Here is a 16,148-nt window from a genome sequence, read left to right as displayed (position 1 = left end):
ACTGGCACCCTGCCGGGGGCCTCATCTAGCTCCTCCTCCGGAACCTCCTCACTTTCGTCCTCTGGGAGGGTGTGGAGACCCCACGGCCGCGCCTCCCCCTGGACGTGGACTGTCGCTGGTAGTTCCAACGTCATGACGTCGGCACTCGTCCGCACCAACATCCGGCTGGACTCCAGTTCTTTCCCACACCTTCTAGCTATGTTCTACCTGCCCGATACCTTTAATCAGACTCAACCCTCGCACTAGTACATCTGCCGGAATGCGAAAATTGACCCCATTTAACACACACGCATGATTCACGGGTACCTCCTCCAATTCACACCAAGTTACGATCTTATCTCGATCCATCTTCGCACCACTTAACGCGATGACTATACAACCTTACCGAAAATCCAAATCCAGGACGGTAGCCCCCACTTGTAACGTTCCGTTATATTGACTCGTGTATGTCTAGGGGAAATCCCGCCCAGCACCTGCGTCAACACTCCCCTCAGGGTCAGTCGCAGCCCGAATCAATTCCAAACATCAATCAGCAGCCAGCACACCCAGTAAATTTTAACAAATACACTTTATAGATATTACTAATTCTATGACATTAATAGGGATTTGATACAGAGAGGAAAGTAATGAAAAAAAAGGCGCCAACACTTATCCAAGTCCAAGTTCTTCGCGCGCTACCATTGGAGCTCAATCGATTCTGAACGACCACCCGAATCCTGTCGACTCACGGCTCGGGACCACCCAAAGTGATCGACTGGAGCCTTTCCGCACGTCCACCGTCCTCCCTGTCTCTCCTCCGACTCCCCGTCAAAAACCCCGTCCGCCGTCCTCCCCGTCTCTCCTCCGACTCCTCGTCTCTCCTCCGGCCTCCCCGTCTCTCCACCGTCCTCCCCATCTCTCCTCTGACTCCCCATCAAAACCTGTCCACCGTCCTCCCTGTCTCTCCTCCAACTCCCTGTCTCCCCTCCGACTCCCCATCTCTCCTCTGACTCCTCGTCTCTCCTCCGACTCCCCGCCAAAACTCAGTCCACCGTCCTCCCCGTCTCTCCTCCGACTCCCCGTCTCCCCTCTGACTCCCCGACTCTCCTCCGACTCCCCGCCAAAACTCAGTCCACCGTCCTCCCCGTCTCTCCTCCGACTCCCCGCCAAAACTCAGTCCACAGTCATATGATACAGCATGGTATCCGAAAACAAAACGATACATAACCACCCATTGGCTAATAGCACCCTGCTATCTCAATTTAAAGTAAAACAAACTGCTAGCGCAAACTCTCTTCAGCGTTTAACACAACAAAGCCGCATTCCCCAGATTAACATGACAGAGTCGCCATTTTAACTCTACAAAAAGAAAGACCCCGTACACCAATTAAATCTCTCATTGTTCGCCGATTAAAGTGACGAGGGAGACTGAAGCGCTGAAGCGAGTGCAGAGAGTGAGCAGTATCCTGCTGTTTGCTGGGTTGCTCTGTACCAGAGAGGGGACAGCCTGGCACTGTGGAGAGTGTTGTCCAAGTGTTTTCTGGTTCTTGGATTTGGACTTTGGACTACAGACTCTTTCTTCAATCTTACAGTTTTTATATTCTGTGTCTTTCACCTGACCGTCTCATTTTTTTTGTGCGGGAAGGGGGTTTTGGGGGTCAATGTGCCTGATCCGTTTTGTTCGTTGTTTTGTTCGTTTTTTTTGTGCGAGAGGAGAAATTTGGGGGTTGATATGCCTGATTCATTTTGTTATTTTTTTTGTGTGGGAAGAGGAATTTGGGGGTTGATGTGCCCGATCTGTTTTGTTCATTTGTTTTTGTGCGGGAGAAAGGAATTGGGGGCTGATGCGTCTGTTCCGTTTTTGTTCATTTTATTTTGCAGAAGGTGGGATTTGGGGTTGATGATCATGCTGCATTTCTTTTCCTTCTTGGTTTCATGGCTACCCAGAGAACTGTATACTTTCACAATAAATAAACCTTTGAAGCTTTGAAGGCCATCTGGACCTTACCTTTACACTTCCATTTCTGGGATGTTCCCTGTTGTCGCTCTCATAATGCCCGTTCTTCTTGTAGTTTATCTTGCTGATGTATCAAGCGCGCAATGGGCACTGAAGGCTTTTAATTTGGTCCAGTGGGGTAATTTTTTTGCCTAGTATCAAATATTTTCTTGGCACTTTCGCAAGGGTCTTAAATGTTTTAAAAGTCGAAAAACACAATTATCAACAATCACTGTTTTTTGAATCAGCATCAGTCGGCCTATATGGATAATGTAACACAAGCACACTCAATTGACGCAATCATTTGATCTCAGCACAGTGTAGTGTCTTGCATCCAATCCAGTGCACATGATTGCCCATCTCCTGTCCCAATTAAGACCATAAGACCATAAGACATAGGAGCAGGATTAGGCCATTTGGCCTATCAAGTCTGCTCCACTATTCAATCATGGCTGATACTTTTTTTTCCCTCCTCAACCCCATTCCTGGCCTTCTCCTCGTAACCTCTGATGCCATGTCCAATCAAGAACCTATCAATCCCTGCCTTAAGTACACCCAACGACCTGGCCTCCACAGAATCAGAATCAGAATCAGGTTTAATATCACCAGCATATGACGTGAAATTTGCTAACTTCGCAGCAGCAGTTCAATGCAATACATAACATGAAAGAGAGAAAAAATAATAAATAAATAAATAAATGAATTACAGTATACATATATTGAATAGATTAAAAATGTGCAAAAAACAGAAATACTGTATATTAAAAAAAGGTGAGGTAGTGTCTAAGGGTTCAATGTCCATTTAGGAATCGGATGGCAGAGGAGAAGAAGCTGTTCCTGAATCGCTGAGTGTGTGTCTTCAGGCTTCTTTACCTCCTACCTGATGGTAACAGTAAGAAAAGGGCATGCCCTACGTGCTGGAGGTCCTTAATAATTGACGCTGCCTTTCTGAGATACCGCTCCCTGAAGATATCCTGGGTACTTTGTAGGCTGGTACACAAGATGGAGCTGACTAGATTTACAACCCTCTGCAGCTCCTTTCGGTCCTGTGCTGTAGCCCATCCCACCCCATACCAGACAGTGATTCAGCCTGTCAGAATGCTCTCCACAGTACATCTATAGAAGTTTTTGAGTGTATTTGTTGACATGCCAAATGTCTTCAAACTCCTAATAAAGTACAACCACCGTCCTGTCTTCCTTATAACTACATCGATATGTTGGGACCAGGTTAGATCCTCAGAGATCTTGACACCCAGGAACTTGAAGCTGCTCACTCTCTCCACTTCTGATCCCTCTATGAGGATTGGTATGTGTTCCTTCGTCTTACCCTTCCTGAAGTCCACAATCAGCTCTTTCATCTTACCAGGTTGTTGCTGTGGAGTGCCAGGTTGTTGCTGTGGCACTATTTCACTAGTTGGCATATCTCACTCCTGTACACCCTCTCGTTACCACCTGAGATTCTACCCAAAATGGTTGTATCGTCAGCAAATTTATAGATGGTATTTGAGCTATGCCTAGCCACACACAGCTGCAGGTGGCAACAAATTCCACAAATTCACCACACTCTGGCTAAAGACCTTTCTCCACATCTCTGTTTTGAATGGATGCCCCTCTATTCTGAGGCTATGCCCTCTTGTCCTATACTCTCCCACCATGGGAAACATCCTTTCCATATCTACTCTGTCTAGGCCTTTCAACATTCAAAAGGTTTCAATGAGACCCCCCCGCCATCCTTCTAAATTACAGCAAGTACAGACCCAGAGCCATCAAACATTCCTCGTATGATAACCCTTTAATTCCTGGAATCATCCTTGTGAACCTCCACTACATTTTCTTCAATGCTGGCAGATCTTCTAAGATGAAGGGCCCAAAACTGTTCACAATACTCAAGGTGAGGGCTCAGTGGTGCCTTATAAAGCCTCAGCATCACATCCCTGCTCTTGTATTCTAGACCTCTTGAAATAAGTGCTAACATTGCATTTGTCTTCCTCACCACCGACTCAACCTGCAAGTACAGTGTCCTAAATAAACAAAGGGAATCTTAGCTATTTTCTCGATTAGTTTTTGTTCTTTAAGACTTGTGACTTAAGACAAGTGAGTGGCTTCCCCAGTTAACTGATGGCCCAATTAACCGGAAACCACTGTATATAAACAAATAAATAAACAGTCCAGAAATAGAGCAAAATTAGTGAGGTAGTGTTCATGAGTTCATTGTCCATTCAGAAATCTGATGGCAGAGGGGAAGAAACTGTTTCTAAAGTATTGAGTTTGTGTATTCAGCCTCCTGTACTACCTCCCTGACAGTAGTAATGAGAAAAGTGCATGACTTGGATAGTGAAGTTCATTAATGTTGGATACCGCCTTTTTCAGGCATCACCATTTGAGGGATTTCAGTCCAAATTTTATAAGTATTCTTCAGCATTCAACCACATAGTTGACAGCTTCAGTACACAAGGAGTCTGACAGAGTCATTTTCAGAACCAAAGCCACTTCCTCTCAATTTACAAAGTAGATTAACATCAACTCTCATACATGTTTGTATACATGACAAAATCCACTTATTCCCCAAACAGAAACAGAGTGAGAGCCAACTTCTATCAACCAGAGTGGCTCAAATTTCTACACAGGTATTCCTCTAGGGCAAGTAGGATATATAGGATTTCAAATCATAGAACAGATGCACAATGCCGCTTGCAGGATCAGCACACTGACATATTAAGTCCGTTATGACTTTGTTATTTTGGTTCAGTTGTGCTTAAGTTGAAATTGACCAAAGTTTTTAAATAACAAAAAATAATTTTTTGCTGAATACTAATAAAAGTAAATAAAAATTCCTGAATTAAACCTAAAATAAAAATCAAAAAATTCAAATTCTAGTTATGGAAAACCCCTTCTGCCGTAATCTGTTCCAGAACTCTGTCCTCCTGCTCATTTATTTTTTAATCATTCTAACATATTTGAGCAGATCTTCATTCACTTATGCAATAGCCTGTGGAATTCCTTCCTCCAAAATGTTTTTACCTTTCTACCCTCCATTTTGGCACTCCTCATAAGTTATCCACTTTAGCAAAGTAACAGACACAAAATGCTGGAGGAACTCAGCAGGTCAGGCAGCATCCAGGGAAATGAATAAACGGTCGACATTTTGGGCCAAGACCCTTCTCCAGGACTCTACCAAACAGTTGGTCATCTGTCCTATGAACCCCACCACAGTTTATTTAATATTTCAGTAACATTTGAGTAATATTGGAAATATATTGTTTGATTAAGCATTCTTTGTTTGTTCACATAATTCATAATGGGTCCGATGTAAAAGTATGTGAATGGCACAGGTCTTTATGCCACCAAATCATACGTGCATGCCTCACTAAAGAAAAGAAACGAAATATATGAGTTTCCCGGACTTGCATGTTTTTCTTTCAATTAGTTTCTGGAGATACAAAACATAACACCCACAAGTCACTGAATGTCATTCCTTGCTTGATACCATATATAAATATTAAGTGTCTTAGAGTGTTTAACTATATTAAAGATAGTATATAAATGTAAATCAAATTGGTAAGAGCAGGAAATGGCATTTTTCAACATAGGGATTCATCCTAATACAGCTGATTGTAATTTTTGCTCAGCCAGATGAAATTATAGTAGACCATCATTTTAAAGGCACAAAATATATTAATACTTATATAAGCTTTAAGGATGAACTTACTGCAACTGTTCCATTACAGTCTTTTGCTTGGCAGATGCCAGTCATCCTGTTTTGTTCTAGAACATCTTCCCAACAGGTTGGATCCTTCAGAGAGAGGAAAACAATATAGCAAATTGTCAACATTATGTTCAGGTTAGGTTGAACCTCTATTATTGTAAGGCCACGAGTACAGCAATATAGCTAACCTTGGTTACAACATTTTAACAAGGACATGAATATACCAGAGAAGCTGAAAAAAAAAGATTTACCTGAATGGTTTCAGGAATGAGGGGTATCAGCTGTAAGCTTGGGCTGGAGGAACAAAGTAGCACACCATAGAACAAAGTTATTTCTTCAGCGGTTTGATTGGGGGACGACTGCGCAAGCGTGTGTATGTCAGCCAGTGAGAACAGCGAGAAGAGTTTAAAAGGAGATGGTCATTTCTTCAGCGGTTTGATCGGGGCATGACTGCGCAAGCGTGCGGATGTCAACCAGTTAGAATAGTGAGAAGAGTTTAAAAGGAGACAGCTTTATAGAGCTGGTGTCTGAGGAATGGGCAATAAAGTAAAGGGAGACAGAGTAGGAAGGCTTTGGCTCAACAGGGCTTCGGCAATAAAGGGTCGAGGCAACATAGGATGCCTATGTAGAATACAGACAGGAAGTATGTGTGTGAGGCTGGTGCTCTGTGCTTGGTGTCAGATGTGGGAAGTCCGGGAGACTCCCAGCCTCCCGAACAGTCATGTCTGAACCAGGTGCGTCAAGCTGCGGCTCTTAGGGACTGTGTCAGGGAACTGGAGATGCTGCTCGATGACCTTCGTCTGGTCAGAGAGAGTGAGGAGCTGATAGAGAGGAGCTGTAGGCAAATAGTCACACTGGGGCCTCGGGAGACAAATAAGTGGGTAACAGTCAGGAGAGGGAAAGGCACGAGTCATTTGCTAGAGAGCACCTCTGTGGCTGTACCCCTTGAGAATAAGTTCACATGTTTGAGTAATGCTGGGGGGCGGGGGCAACAGCCTACCTGGGGGAAGCAACAGTGACCGCACCTCTGGCACAGAGTCTGGCCCTGTGATTCAGAAGGGTAGGGAAAGGAAGAAGAAGGCAGCAGTGATAGGGGACTCTATAGTTAGGGGGTCAGACAGGCGGTTCTATGGACGCAGGAAAGAAACTCGGATGGTAGTTTGCCTCCCAGGTGCCAGGGTCCAGGATGTTTCTGATCATGTCCACGATATCCTGAAGTGGGAAGGAGAACTGCCAGAGGTCGTGGTACATATTGGTACCAACAACATAGGCAGGGAAAGGGAGGAGGTCCTGAAAGCAGGCTACAGGGAGTTAGGAAGGAAGTTGAGAAGCAGGACCACAAAGGTAGTAATCTCGGGGTTACTGCCTGTGCCACATGACAGTGAGTATAGGAATAGAGTGAGGTGGAGGATAAATGCGTGGCTGAGGGATTGGAGCAGGGAGCAGGGACACTGATTTCTGGATGATTGGGACCTCTTTTGGGGCAGGAGTTAACTGTACAAAAAGGATGGGTTGCACTTGAATCCCAGGGAAACCAATATCCTGGTGGGGAGGTTTGCTAAGGCTACTGGGGAGAGTTTAAACTGGGATTGCTAGGGGATGGGAATCAAACTGAAGAGATGGAGGAAGAGGCGGTTGGCTCACAAATAGAGAAAGCTTGGAGACAGTGCAAGAGGGAGGACAGCAAGGTGATAGAGAAGGGACGCGTCAGACCGATGGTTAGAGATGTTTCTATTTTAGTGCAAGGAGTATTATGAACAAAGCGGATGAGCTTAGAGCATGGATCAGTACTTGGAGCTATGATGTTCTGGCCATTGCAGAGACTTGGATGGCTCAGAGGCAGGAATGGTTACTTAGAGTGCCAGGCTTTAGATATTTTGAAAGGGCAGGGAGGGAGGCAAAATAGGTGGGGGCATGGCACTGTTGATACGAGGTAGTGTCACGGCTGCAGAAAAGGAGGAAGACATGGAGGGATTATCCACGGAGTCTCTGTGGGTGAAAGTTATGAACAGGAAGGGGTCAATAACTCTACTGGGCGTTTGTTATAGACCACCTAATAGTAACAGGGACATCGAGGAGCAGATAGAGAGACAGATTCTGGAAAGGTGTAACAATAAAAGGGTTATTGTGGTGGAAGATTATAATTTCCTAAATATCGATTGGCATGTCCCGAGACCAAAGGGTTTAGATAGGGTGGAGTTTGTTAGGTGTGTTCAGGAAGGTTTCTTGGCACAATATGTAGATAAGCCTACAAGAGGAGAGGCTGTACTTGATCTGGTATTGGGAAATGAACCTGGTCAAGTGTCAGATCTCTCAGTGGGAAAGCATTTTGGAGATAGTGATCACAATTCTATCTCCTTTACCATAGCATTGGAGAGGGATAGGAACAGACAAGTTTGGAAAGCGTTTAAAAGCATTTAATTGGAGTAAGGGGAAATAGGCGGCTATCAGGCGGGAACTTGGAAGCATAAATTGGGAACAGATGTTCTCAGGGAAATGTATGGAAGAAATGTGACAAATGTTCAGGGGATATCCGTGTGGAGTTCTACATAGGTATGTTCCAATGAGACAAGGAAAGGATGGTCGGGTACAGGAACCGTGGTGTACAAAGGCTGTTGTAAATCGAGTCAAGAAGAAAAGAAGAGCTTATGAAAAGTTCAAAAAACTAGGTAATGATAGAGATCTAGAAGATTATAAGGTTAGCAGGAAGGAGCTTAAGGAAGAAATTAGGAGGGCCAGAAGGGGCCATGAGAAGGCCTTGTCAGACAGGATTAAGGAAAACCCCAAGGCATTCTACAAGTATGTGAACAGCAAGAGGATAAGACGTGAGAGAATAGGACCAATCAAGTGTGACAGTGGAAAAGTGTGTATGGAACTGGGGAGATAGCAGAGGTACTTAATGAGTACATTGCTTCAGTATTCACTATGGAAAAGGACCTTGGCGATTATAGAGATGAATTACAGTGGACTGAAAAGCTTGAGCATGTAGATATTAAGAAAGAGGATGTGCTGGAGCTTTTGGAAAACATTAAGTTGGATAAGTTACCGGGACCGGATAAGATGCACCCCAGGCTACTGTGGGAGGTGAAGGAGGAGACTGCTGAGCCTCTGGCAATGATCTTTGTATCATCAATGGGGACAGGAGAGGTTCCGGAGGATTGGAGAGTTGCGGATGTTGTTCCTTTATTCAGAAAGGGAGTCGAGATAGCCAGGGAATTATAGGCTAGTGAGTTTTACTTCAGTGGTTGGTAAGTTGATGGAGAAATTCCTGAAAGGCAGGATTTATGAACATTTGGAGAGGCATAATATGATTAGGAATAGTCAGCATTGCTTTGTGAAAGGCAGGTCGAGCCTGATCGAATTTTTTGAGGATGTGACTAAACACATTGATGAAAGTAGAGCAGTAGATGCAATGTATATGGATTTCTGCAAGGCATTTGACAAGGTACCCCATGCAAGGCTTATTGATAAAGTAAGGATCATGGGATCCAAGGGAACATTGCTTTGTGGATCCAGAACTGACTTGCCCACAGAAGGCAAAGAGTGGTTGTTGCCGGGTCATATTCTGCATGGAGGTCAGTGACCAGTCGTGTGGATCTGTTCTGGGATCCCCACTCTTCGTGATTTTTATAAATGACCTGGATGAGGAAGTGGAGGGAAGGATTAGTAAATTTGCTGATGACACAAAGGTTGCGGGTGTTGTGGATAGTGTGGAGGGCTGTCAGAGGTTACAGCTGGACATTCATAGGATGCCAGACTGGGCTGAGAAGTGGCAGATGGAGTTCAACCCAGATAGTGTGAGATCGTTCATTTTGGTTGGTCAAATATGATGGCAGAATACAGTGTTAATGGTAAGACTCTTGGCAGTGTGGAGGATCAGAGGGGTCTTGGGGTCCGAGACCGAGTCCATAGGACACTCAAAGCTGCTGCGCAGATTGAATCTGTAGTTAAGAAAGCATATGGTGCATTGGCCTTCATCAATTGTGGGATTGAGTTTAGGAGCCAAGAGGTAATGTTGCAGCTACATAGGACTCTGGTCAGACCCCACTTGAAGTTCAGTTCTAGTTGCCTCACTACAGGAAGGATGTGGAAACCATTGAAAGGGTGCAGAGATTTACAAGGATGTTTCCTGGATTGGGGAGCATGCCTTATGAGAATAGGTTAAGTGAACTCGGCCTTTCTTCCTTGGAGTGACGGAGGCTGAGAGGTGACCTGATAAAGGCGGATAAGATGATGAGAGGCATTGATCGTGTGGATAGTCAGAGACTTTTTCCCAGGGCTGAAATGGCAAGCACCAGAGGGCACAGTTTTAAGGTGCTTGGAAGTAGGTACAGAGGAGACATCAGGGGTTTTTTTATACAGAGAGTGGTGAGTGCATGGAATGGGCTGCCGGCAACAGTGGTGGAGGCATATACAATAGGATCTTTTAAGAGAGTCCTGGACAGGTACATGGAGCTCAGAAAAATAGAGAGCTATGGGTAACCCTAGGCAATTTCTAAGGTAAGGACATGTTCAGGACAGGTTTGTGGGCCGAAGGGCCTGTATTGTGCTGTACGTTTTCTGTGTTATCTAAGTCTGGGAAGAGCTTTAATAGAGTTGTAAAAGATCACAATCGATTCAGACTAGAGCAAAGCTGTTTATATGATATGATAGTTCAAGATGCAGGAGAAAAGAACTTGAAGTGACAGACAAAAGATAAGGGGATATGAAGAACATTTTTAAACTAAGTGATGACCATCTGCAACTCGCTGCTTACATGGTTGTTGGTAAGAAGAATCAATCTAGGGTTTTTAAAGGGGGGCACAAGATTCAGCAAATACTGGAGCAACAAATAAACTGCTCAAAAAAAATAGCCCAGGGGGTCAAGCAGCATCCGCAAGTAACACCTGCAAGTTGCATTCAATGCTGCTTGACCTGATGGGTTCTTGCAGCAGCTTAATTTCTGTTCAAAGTTTTCAAAAGGGATTTGCAAAGACTCTTGAGGCAAAATAATTTGCAGGGCTACAGGCAGGAAAGTTCAGCTGGACACAAGACACTGCATGTAATGGTCGGGCTGTTGCAGAGGAAAATACAACTGACAGGATTGTTCTACAAAAAAAAGTAGAGTTTGAAGAATCAAATGGTCTTCTGTATTGCAACAATTTTATATTTTTGATAGAATTCTGTATTTTCTATATAATTTTATATTCTCAAGCCCCATCACTCCGAGCACTGGTCTCTCCCAGGATTGCGTGCTCAGTCTGCTGCTGCTAACGCTGCGACTCACAACTGCACTGCCAGATCCAGCTCAAACCACATTATCAAGTTCCCTGGTGATACTACAGTGGCTGGCTTCATCAGCACAATGATGTGTCAGTATATAAAGAGGAGGTAGAGAGGCTTTAAAACATAAGAATATAAGAAATAGGAGCAGGAGTAGTCTATCTGGCTTGTTGAGCCTGCTCTGCCATTCAATAAGTTCATGGCTGATCTTGCCATGGACTCATCTCCACCTATCTGCCTTTTCCGCATAACCCTTAATTCCCCCACCATGCAAAAATCTATTCAACCTTGTTTTAAATATATTGACTGAGGTAGCCTCCACTGCTTCATTGGGCAGAGAATTCCACGCATTCACCACTCTCTAGGAAAAGCAGTTCCTCCTCATCTCTATCCTAAATCTACTCCTCTGAATCTTAAGGCTATGTCCCCTGGTTCCTGTCTCACCTACCAGGGGAAACAACTTTCCTGCCTCTATCTTATCTATCTCTTTTATAATATTATATGATTCTATAAGATCTCCTCTCTTTCTTCTGAATTCCATTGAGTACAGTCCGAGGCAATTCAATCTCTCCTCATAGTCTACCCCTCATCTCTGGAATCAACCTGGTGAACCTCCTCTGCACCGTCTCCAAAGCCAGTATATCCTTCCTCAAGTAAGGAGATCAAAACTGCACGCAGTACTCCAGGTGCGGCCTCACCAATACCCTGTACAGTTGCAGCATAACCTCCCTGCTCCTAAATTCAATCCCCCTAGCAATGAAGGTCAACATTCCATTTGCTTTCTTGATAGTCTGCTGCACCTACAAACCAACCTCTTGTGATTCATGCACAAGCATTCCCAAATCCTTTTGCAAAGCAGCATGCTGCAAATTTTTCACCATTTCAATAATAATCTGCTCTTTCATTTTTCTTTCCAAAGTGGATGACCTCAAATTTACCATCATTATATTCCATGTATGCAGTATATATACACATAGTTTGATTAAATGTTGTTTGTTGTTTTCATAATTCATTATAGTTACACGTAAAAATAAATGAATTGCATACGTCATCCACTACCATGTGATGTTTGTGTGCCTGGCTTAAAGTAGACGCGAAGTTAGACCTGCATTTTGGACTCCCATGTATCCCTTTGAATTAGTTTAATATTTTTAAGATACAAAGCACACACTTTCCTCCAATCACCTTAAAATTTGACCATCTCATATCAGCCATTTCCGCTTTAGGGGAGAAAGTTGCTGGCTGTCTATCATATCTATGATGTACTGGTGTACAAAATCATGAAAGGCATAGATAGGGTGAATGTGGAAGTTACATAGAAACCTACAGCACAGTACAGCCCCTTCGTTGTGCTGACCTTATAACGTACTCTTAAAATCAATGTAACCCTTCCTTCCCACCAATGTTCCCTCTAAGGGGTGGGTGTGTGTGTGTGCGCGCACGCGCGCTACAAGCGCACAAGGGAATTTAACATGTCGAGGAACCAACTAGAGAGCAGGCTATTCTGGGCTGGGTTTTGAGCAATGAGGAAGGGTTAGTTAGCAATCTTGTCGTGAGAGGCCCTTTGGGTAAGAGTGACCATAATATGGTGGAATTCTTCATTAAGATGGAGAGTGACATAGTTAATTCAGAAACAAAGGTTCTGAACTTAAAGAGGGGTAACTTTGAAGGTATGAGACATGAATTAGCTAAGATAGACTGGCAAATGACACTTAAAGGATTGACGGTGGATATGCAATGGCAAGCGTTTAAAAGTTGCATGGATGAACTACAACAATTGTTCATCCCAGTTTGGCAAAAGAATAAATCAAGGAAGGTAGTGCACCTGTGGCTGACAAGAGAAATTAGGGACAGTATCAATTCCAAAGAAGCAGCATACAAATTAGCCAGAGGAAGTGGCTCACCTGAGGACTGGGAGAAATTCAGAGTTCAGCAGAGGAGGACAAAGGGCTTAATTAGGAAGGGGAAAAAAGATTATGAGAGAAAACTGGCAGGGAACATAAAAACTGACTGTAAAAGCTTTTATAGGTATGTAAAAAGGAAAAGACTGGCAAAGACAAATGTAGGTCCCCTACAGACAGAAACAGGTGAATTGATTATGGGGAGCAAGGACATGGCAGACCAATTGAATAATTACTTTGGTTCTGTCTTCACTAAGGAGGACATAAATAATCTTCCAGAAATAGTAGGGGACAGAGGGTCCAGTGAGATGGAGGAACTGAGCGAAATACTTGTTAGTAGCGATGTGGTGTTAGGTAAATTGAAGGGATTGAAGGCAGATAAGTCCCCAGGGCCAGATGGTCTGCATCCTAGAGTGCTTAAGGAAGTAGCCCAAGAAATAGTGGATGCATTAGTGATAATTTTTCAAAACTCGTTAGATTCTGGACTAGTTCCTGAGGATTGGAGGGTGGCTAAAGTAACCCCACTTTTTAAAAAAGGAGGGAGAGAGAAACCGGGGAATTATAGACCGGTTAGCCTAACGTCGGTGGTGGGGAAACTGCTGGAGTCAGTTATCAAAGATGTGATAACAGCACATTTGGAAAGCGGTGAAATCATCGAACAAAGTCAACATGGATTTGTGAAGGGAAAATCATGTCTGACGAACCTCATTGAATTTTTTGAGGATGTAACTAGTAGAGTGGATAGGGGAGAACCAGTGGATGTGGTATATTTGGATTTTCAAAAGGCTTTTGACAAGGTCCCACACAGGAGATTAGTGTGCAAACTTAAAGCACATGGTATTGGGGGTAAGGTATTGATGTGGATGGAGAATTGGTTAGCAGACAGGAAGCAAAGAGTGGGAATAAACGGGACCTTTTCAGAATGGCAGGCGGTGACTAGTGGGGTACCGCAAGGCTCAGTGCTGGGACCCCAGTTGTTTACAATATATATTAATGACTTGGATGAGGGAATTAAATGCAGCACCTCCAAGTTTGCGGATGACATGAAGCTGGGTGGCAGTGTTGGCTGTGAGGAGGATGCTAAGAGGATGCAGGGTGACTTGAATAGGTTAGGTGAGTGGGCAAATTCATAGCAGATGCAATTTAATGTGGATAAATGTGAGGTTATCCACTTTGGTAGCAAAAATAGGAAAACAGATTATTATCTGAATGGTGGCCGATTAGGAAAAGGGGAGGTGCAACGAGACCTGGGTGTCATTATACATCAGTCATTGAAAGTGGGCATGCAGGTACAGCAGGCGGTGAAAAAGGCGAATGGTATGCTGGCATTTATAGCGAGGGGATTTGAGTACAGGAGCAGGGAGGTACTACTGCAGTTGTACAAGGCCTTGGTGAGACCACACCTGGAGTATTGTGTGCAGTTTTGGTCCCCAAATCTGAGGAAAGACATCCTTGCCATAGAGGGAGTACAGGGAAGGTTCACCAGATTGATTCCTGGGATGGCAGGACTTTCATATGAAGAAAGACTGGATGAACTGGGCTTGTACTCGTTGGAGTTTAGAAGATTGAGGGGGGATCTGATTGAAACGTATACAATGCTAAAGGGATTGGACAGGCTAGATGCAGGAAGATTGTTCCCGATGTTGGGGAGGTCCGGAACAGGGGGTCACAGTTTGAGGATAAGGGGGAAGCCTTTTGGGACTGAGATTAGGAAAAACTTCTTCACTCAGAGGGTGGTGAATCTGTGGAATTCTCTGCCACGGGAAGTAGTTGAGGCCAGTACATTGGCTATATTTAAGAGGGAGTTAGATATGGCCCTTGTGGCTACGGGGATCAGGGGGTATGGAGGGAAGGCTGGGGTGGGGTTCTGAGTTGGACGATCAGCCATGATCATAATAAATGGCGGTGCAGGCTCGAAGGGCCGAATGGCCTACTCCTGCACCTATTTTCTATGTTTCTATCTGCCAGACCCTTGCCCACTCATTTAACCTATCTATATCTCTCTGCAGACTCTCTGTATCTTCTGTCCAATTTGCTTTTCCATTCAGTTTAGTGTCATCAGTAAACTTAGATACACTTCACTTGGTCCCTTTTCCAGATCATTAATGTATACGGTGAACTGTTGGGGGCCCAGTACTGACACCTGTGGCACACCGCTCACCACTGATTGCCAATCAGAGTAACACCCATGTATCCCAACTCTCTGCTTAATATTAGTTAACCAATCCTCTATCCATGCTAATCACCCCAACACTATGCATCCTTATCTTATGGTCCTTATTTTATGTGGCACCTTATCAAACGCCTTCTGGAAATCTGATTAAATAATGTCCATCTGTTCCCCTCTATCCACTGTGCTCATTATATCCTCGAAGAACTCCAGTAAGTTTGTCAAAGAGGACCTGCCTTTGCTGAATCCATGCTGCGTCCGCTTGATCGATCCATTTCTTTCCAGATGCCTCGCTAGTTTTTCTTTAATGATAGCTTCAAGCATTTTCCTAACTTCAGATGTTAAACTAACTGGCCTACAGTTACTTGCCTTTTGCTTACATCCTTTTTTGAACAGTGGCATGACATTTGCCATCTTCTAATCTACTGGGAGCTGCCCAGAGTCCACAGTCCAAAGCATCTACTATAGCTTCTGCCATTTCTTTCACTATCCTGGGATGCATTCCATCAGGACCAAGGGACTTAACTATCTCCAGGACTAAAGTTTGCTCGGCACTACCTCTTTAGTGACAGCTATTGTATCGAGGTCCTGATCTCCCACCGCATCCATAACACCTCTCTTTGGCATGTTAGACATGTCCTCCACTGTGAAGACCAACACAAAGTAGTCATTTAAATGGTGTGAGAACAACAACCTGAGTTACAATGTGGACAAGATAAAATAGCAAACATGAGGAAATCTGCAGATGCTGAAATTTCAAGCAACACATAAAAGTTGCTGGTGAACTCAGCAGGCCAGGCAGCATCTCTAGGAAGAGGTACAGTCGACGTTTTGGGCCGAGACCCTTTGTCAGGAATAACCGAAGAAAGAGCTAGTAAGAGATTTGAAAGTGGGAGGGGGAGGGGGAGATCTGAAATGATAGGAGAAGACAGGAGGGGGAGGGATGGAGCCAAGAGCTGGACAGTTGATTGGCAAAAGGGATATGAGAGGATCACGGGATGGGAGGCCTAGGGAGAAAGGAAAGGGGGAGGGGGGAAAAGCCCAGAGGATGGGCAAGGGGTATAGTGAGGGGGACAGAGGGAGAAAAAGAATGTGTGTATATAAATAAATAACGGATGGGGTACGAGGGGGAGG

General features: G+C 44.3%; 1 protein-coding gene across 7 annotated transcripts in view; it reads right to left on the bottom strand.

The window, feature by feature from the left end:
* The window catches only part of prkn (parkin RBR E3 ubiquitin protein ligase), a 1,184,373-nt gene that overhangs the window by 647,408 nt on the left and 520,817 nt on the right, over positions 1–16,148 (bottom strand). For all 7 annotated transcript variants that reach the window (XM_072265746.1, XM_072265747.1, XM_072265749.1 and 4 more), the window contains one exon: positions 5,685–5,768. In XM_072265746.1, coding sequence (XP_072121847.1) covers positions 5,685–5,768 — 84 coding nt within the window. The remainder of the gene's footprint in view (positions 1–5,684; positions 5,769–16,148) is intronic.

The sequence above is a fragment of the Mobula birostris genome, chromosome 8 (assembly GCF_030028105.1).
Source record: "Mobula birostris isolate sMobBir1 chromosome 8, sMobBir1.hap1, whole genome shotgun sequence".
Lineage (NCBI taxonomy): Eukaryota > Metazoa > Chordata > Chondrichthyes > Myliobatiformes > Myliobatidae > Mobula > Mobula birostris.
Note: the sequence above shows the minus strand (reverse complement) of the source record. Positions and strands in the feature narration are given on the sequence as shown.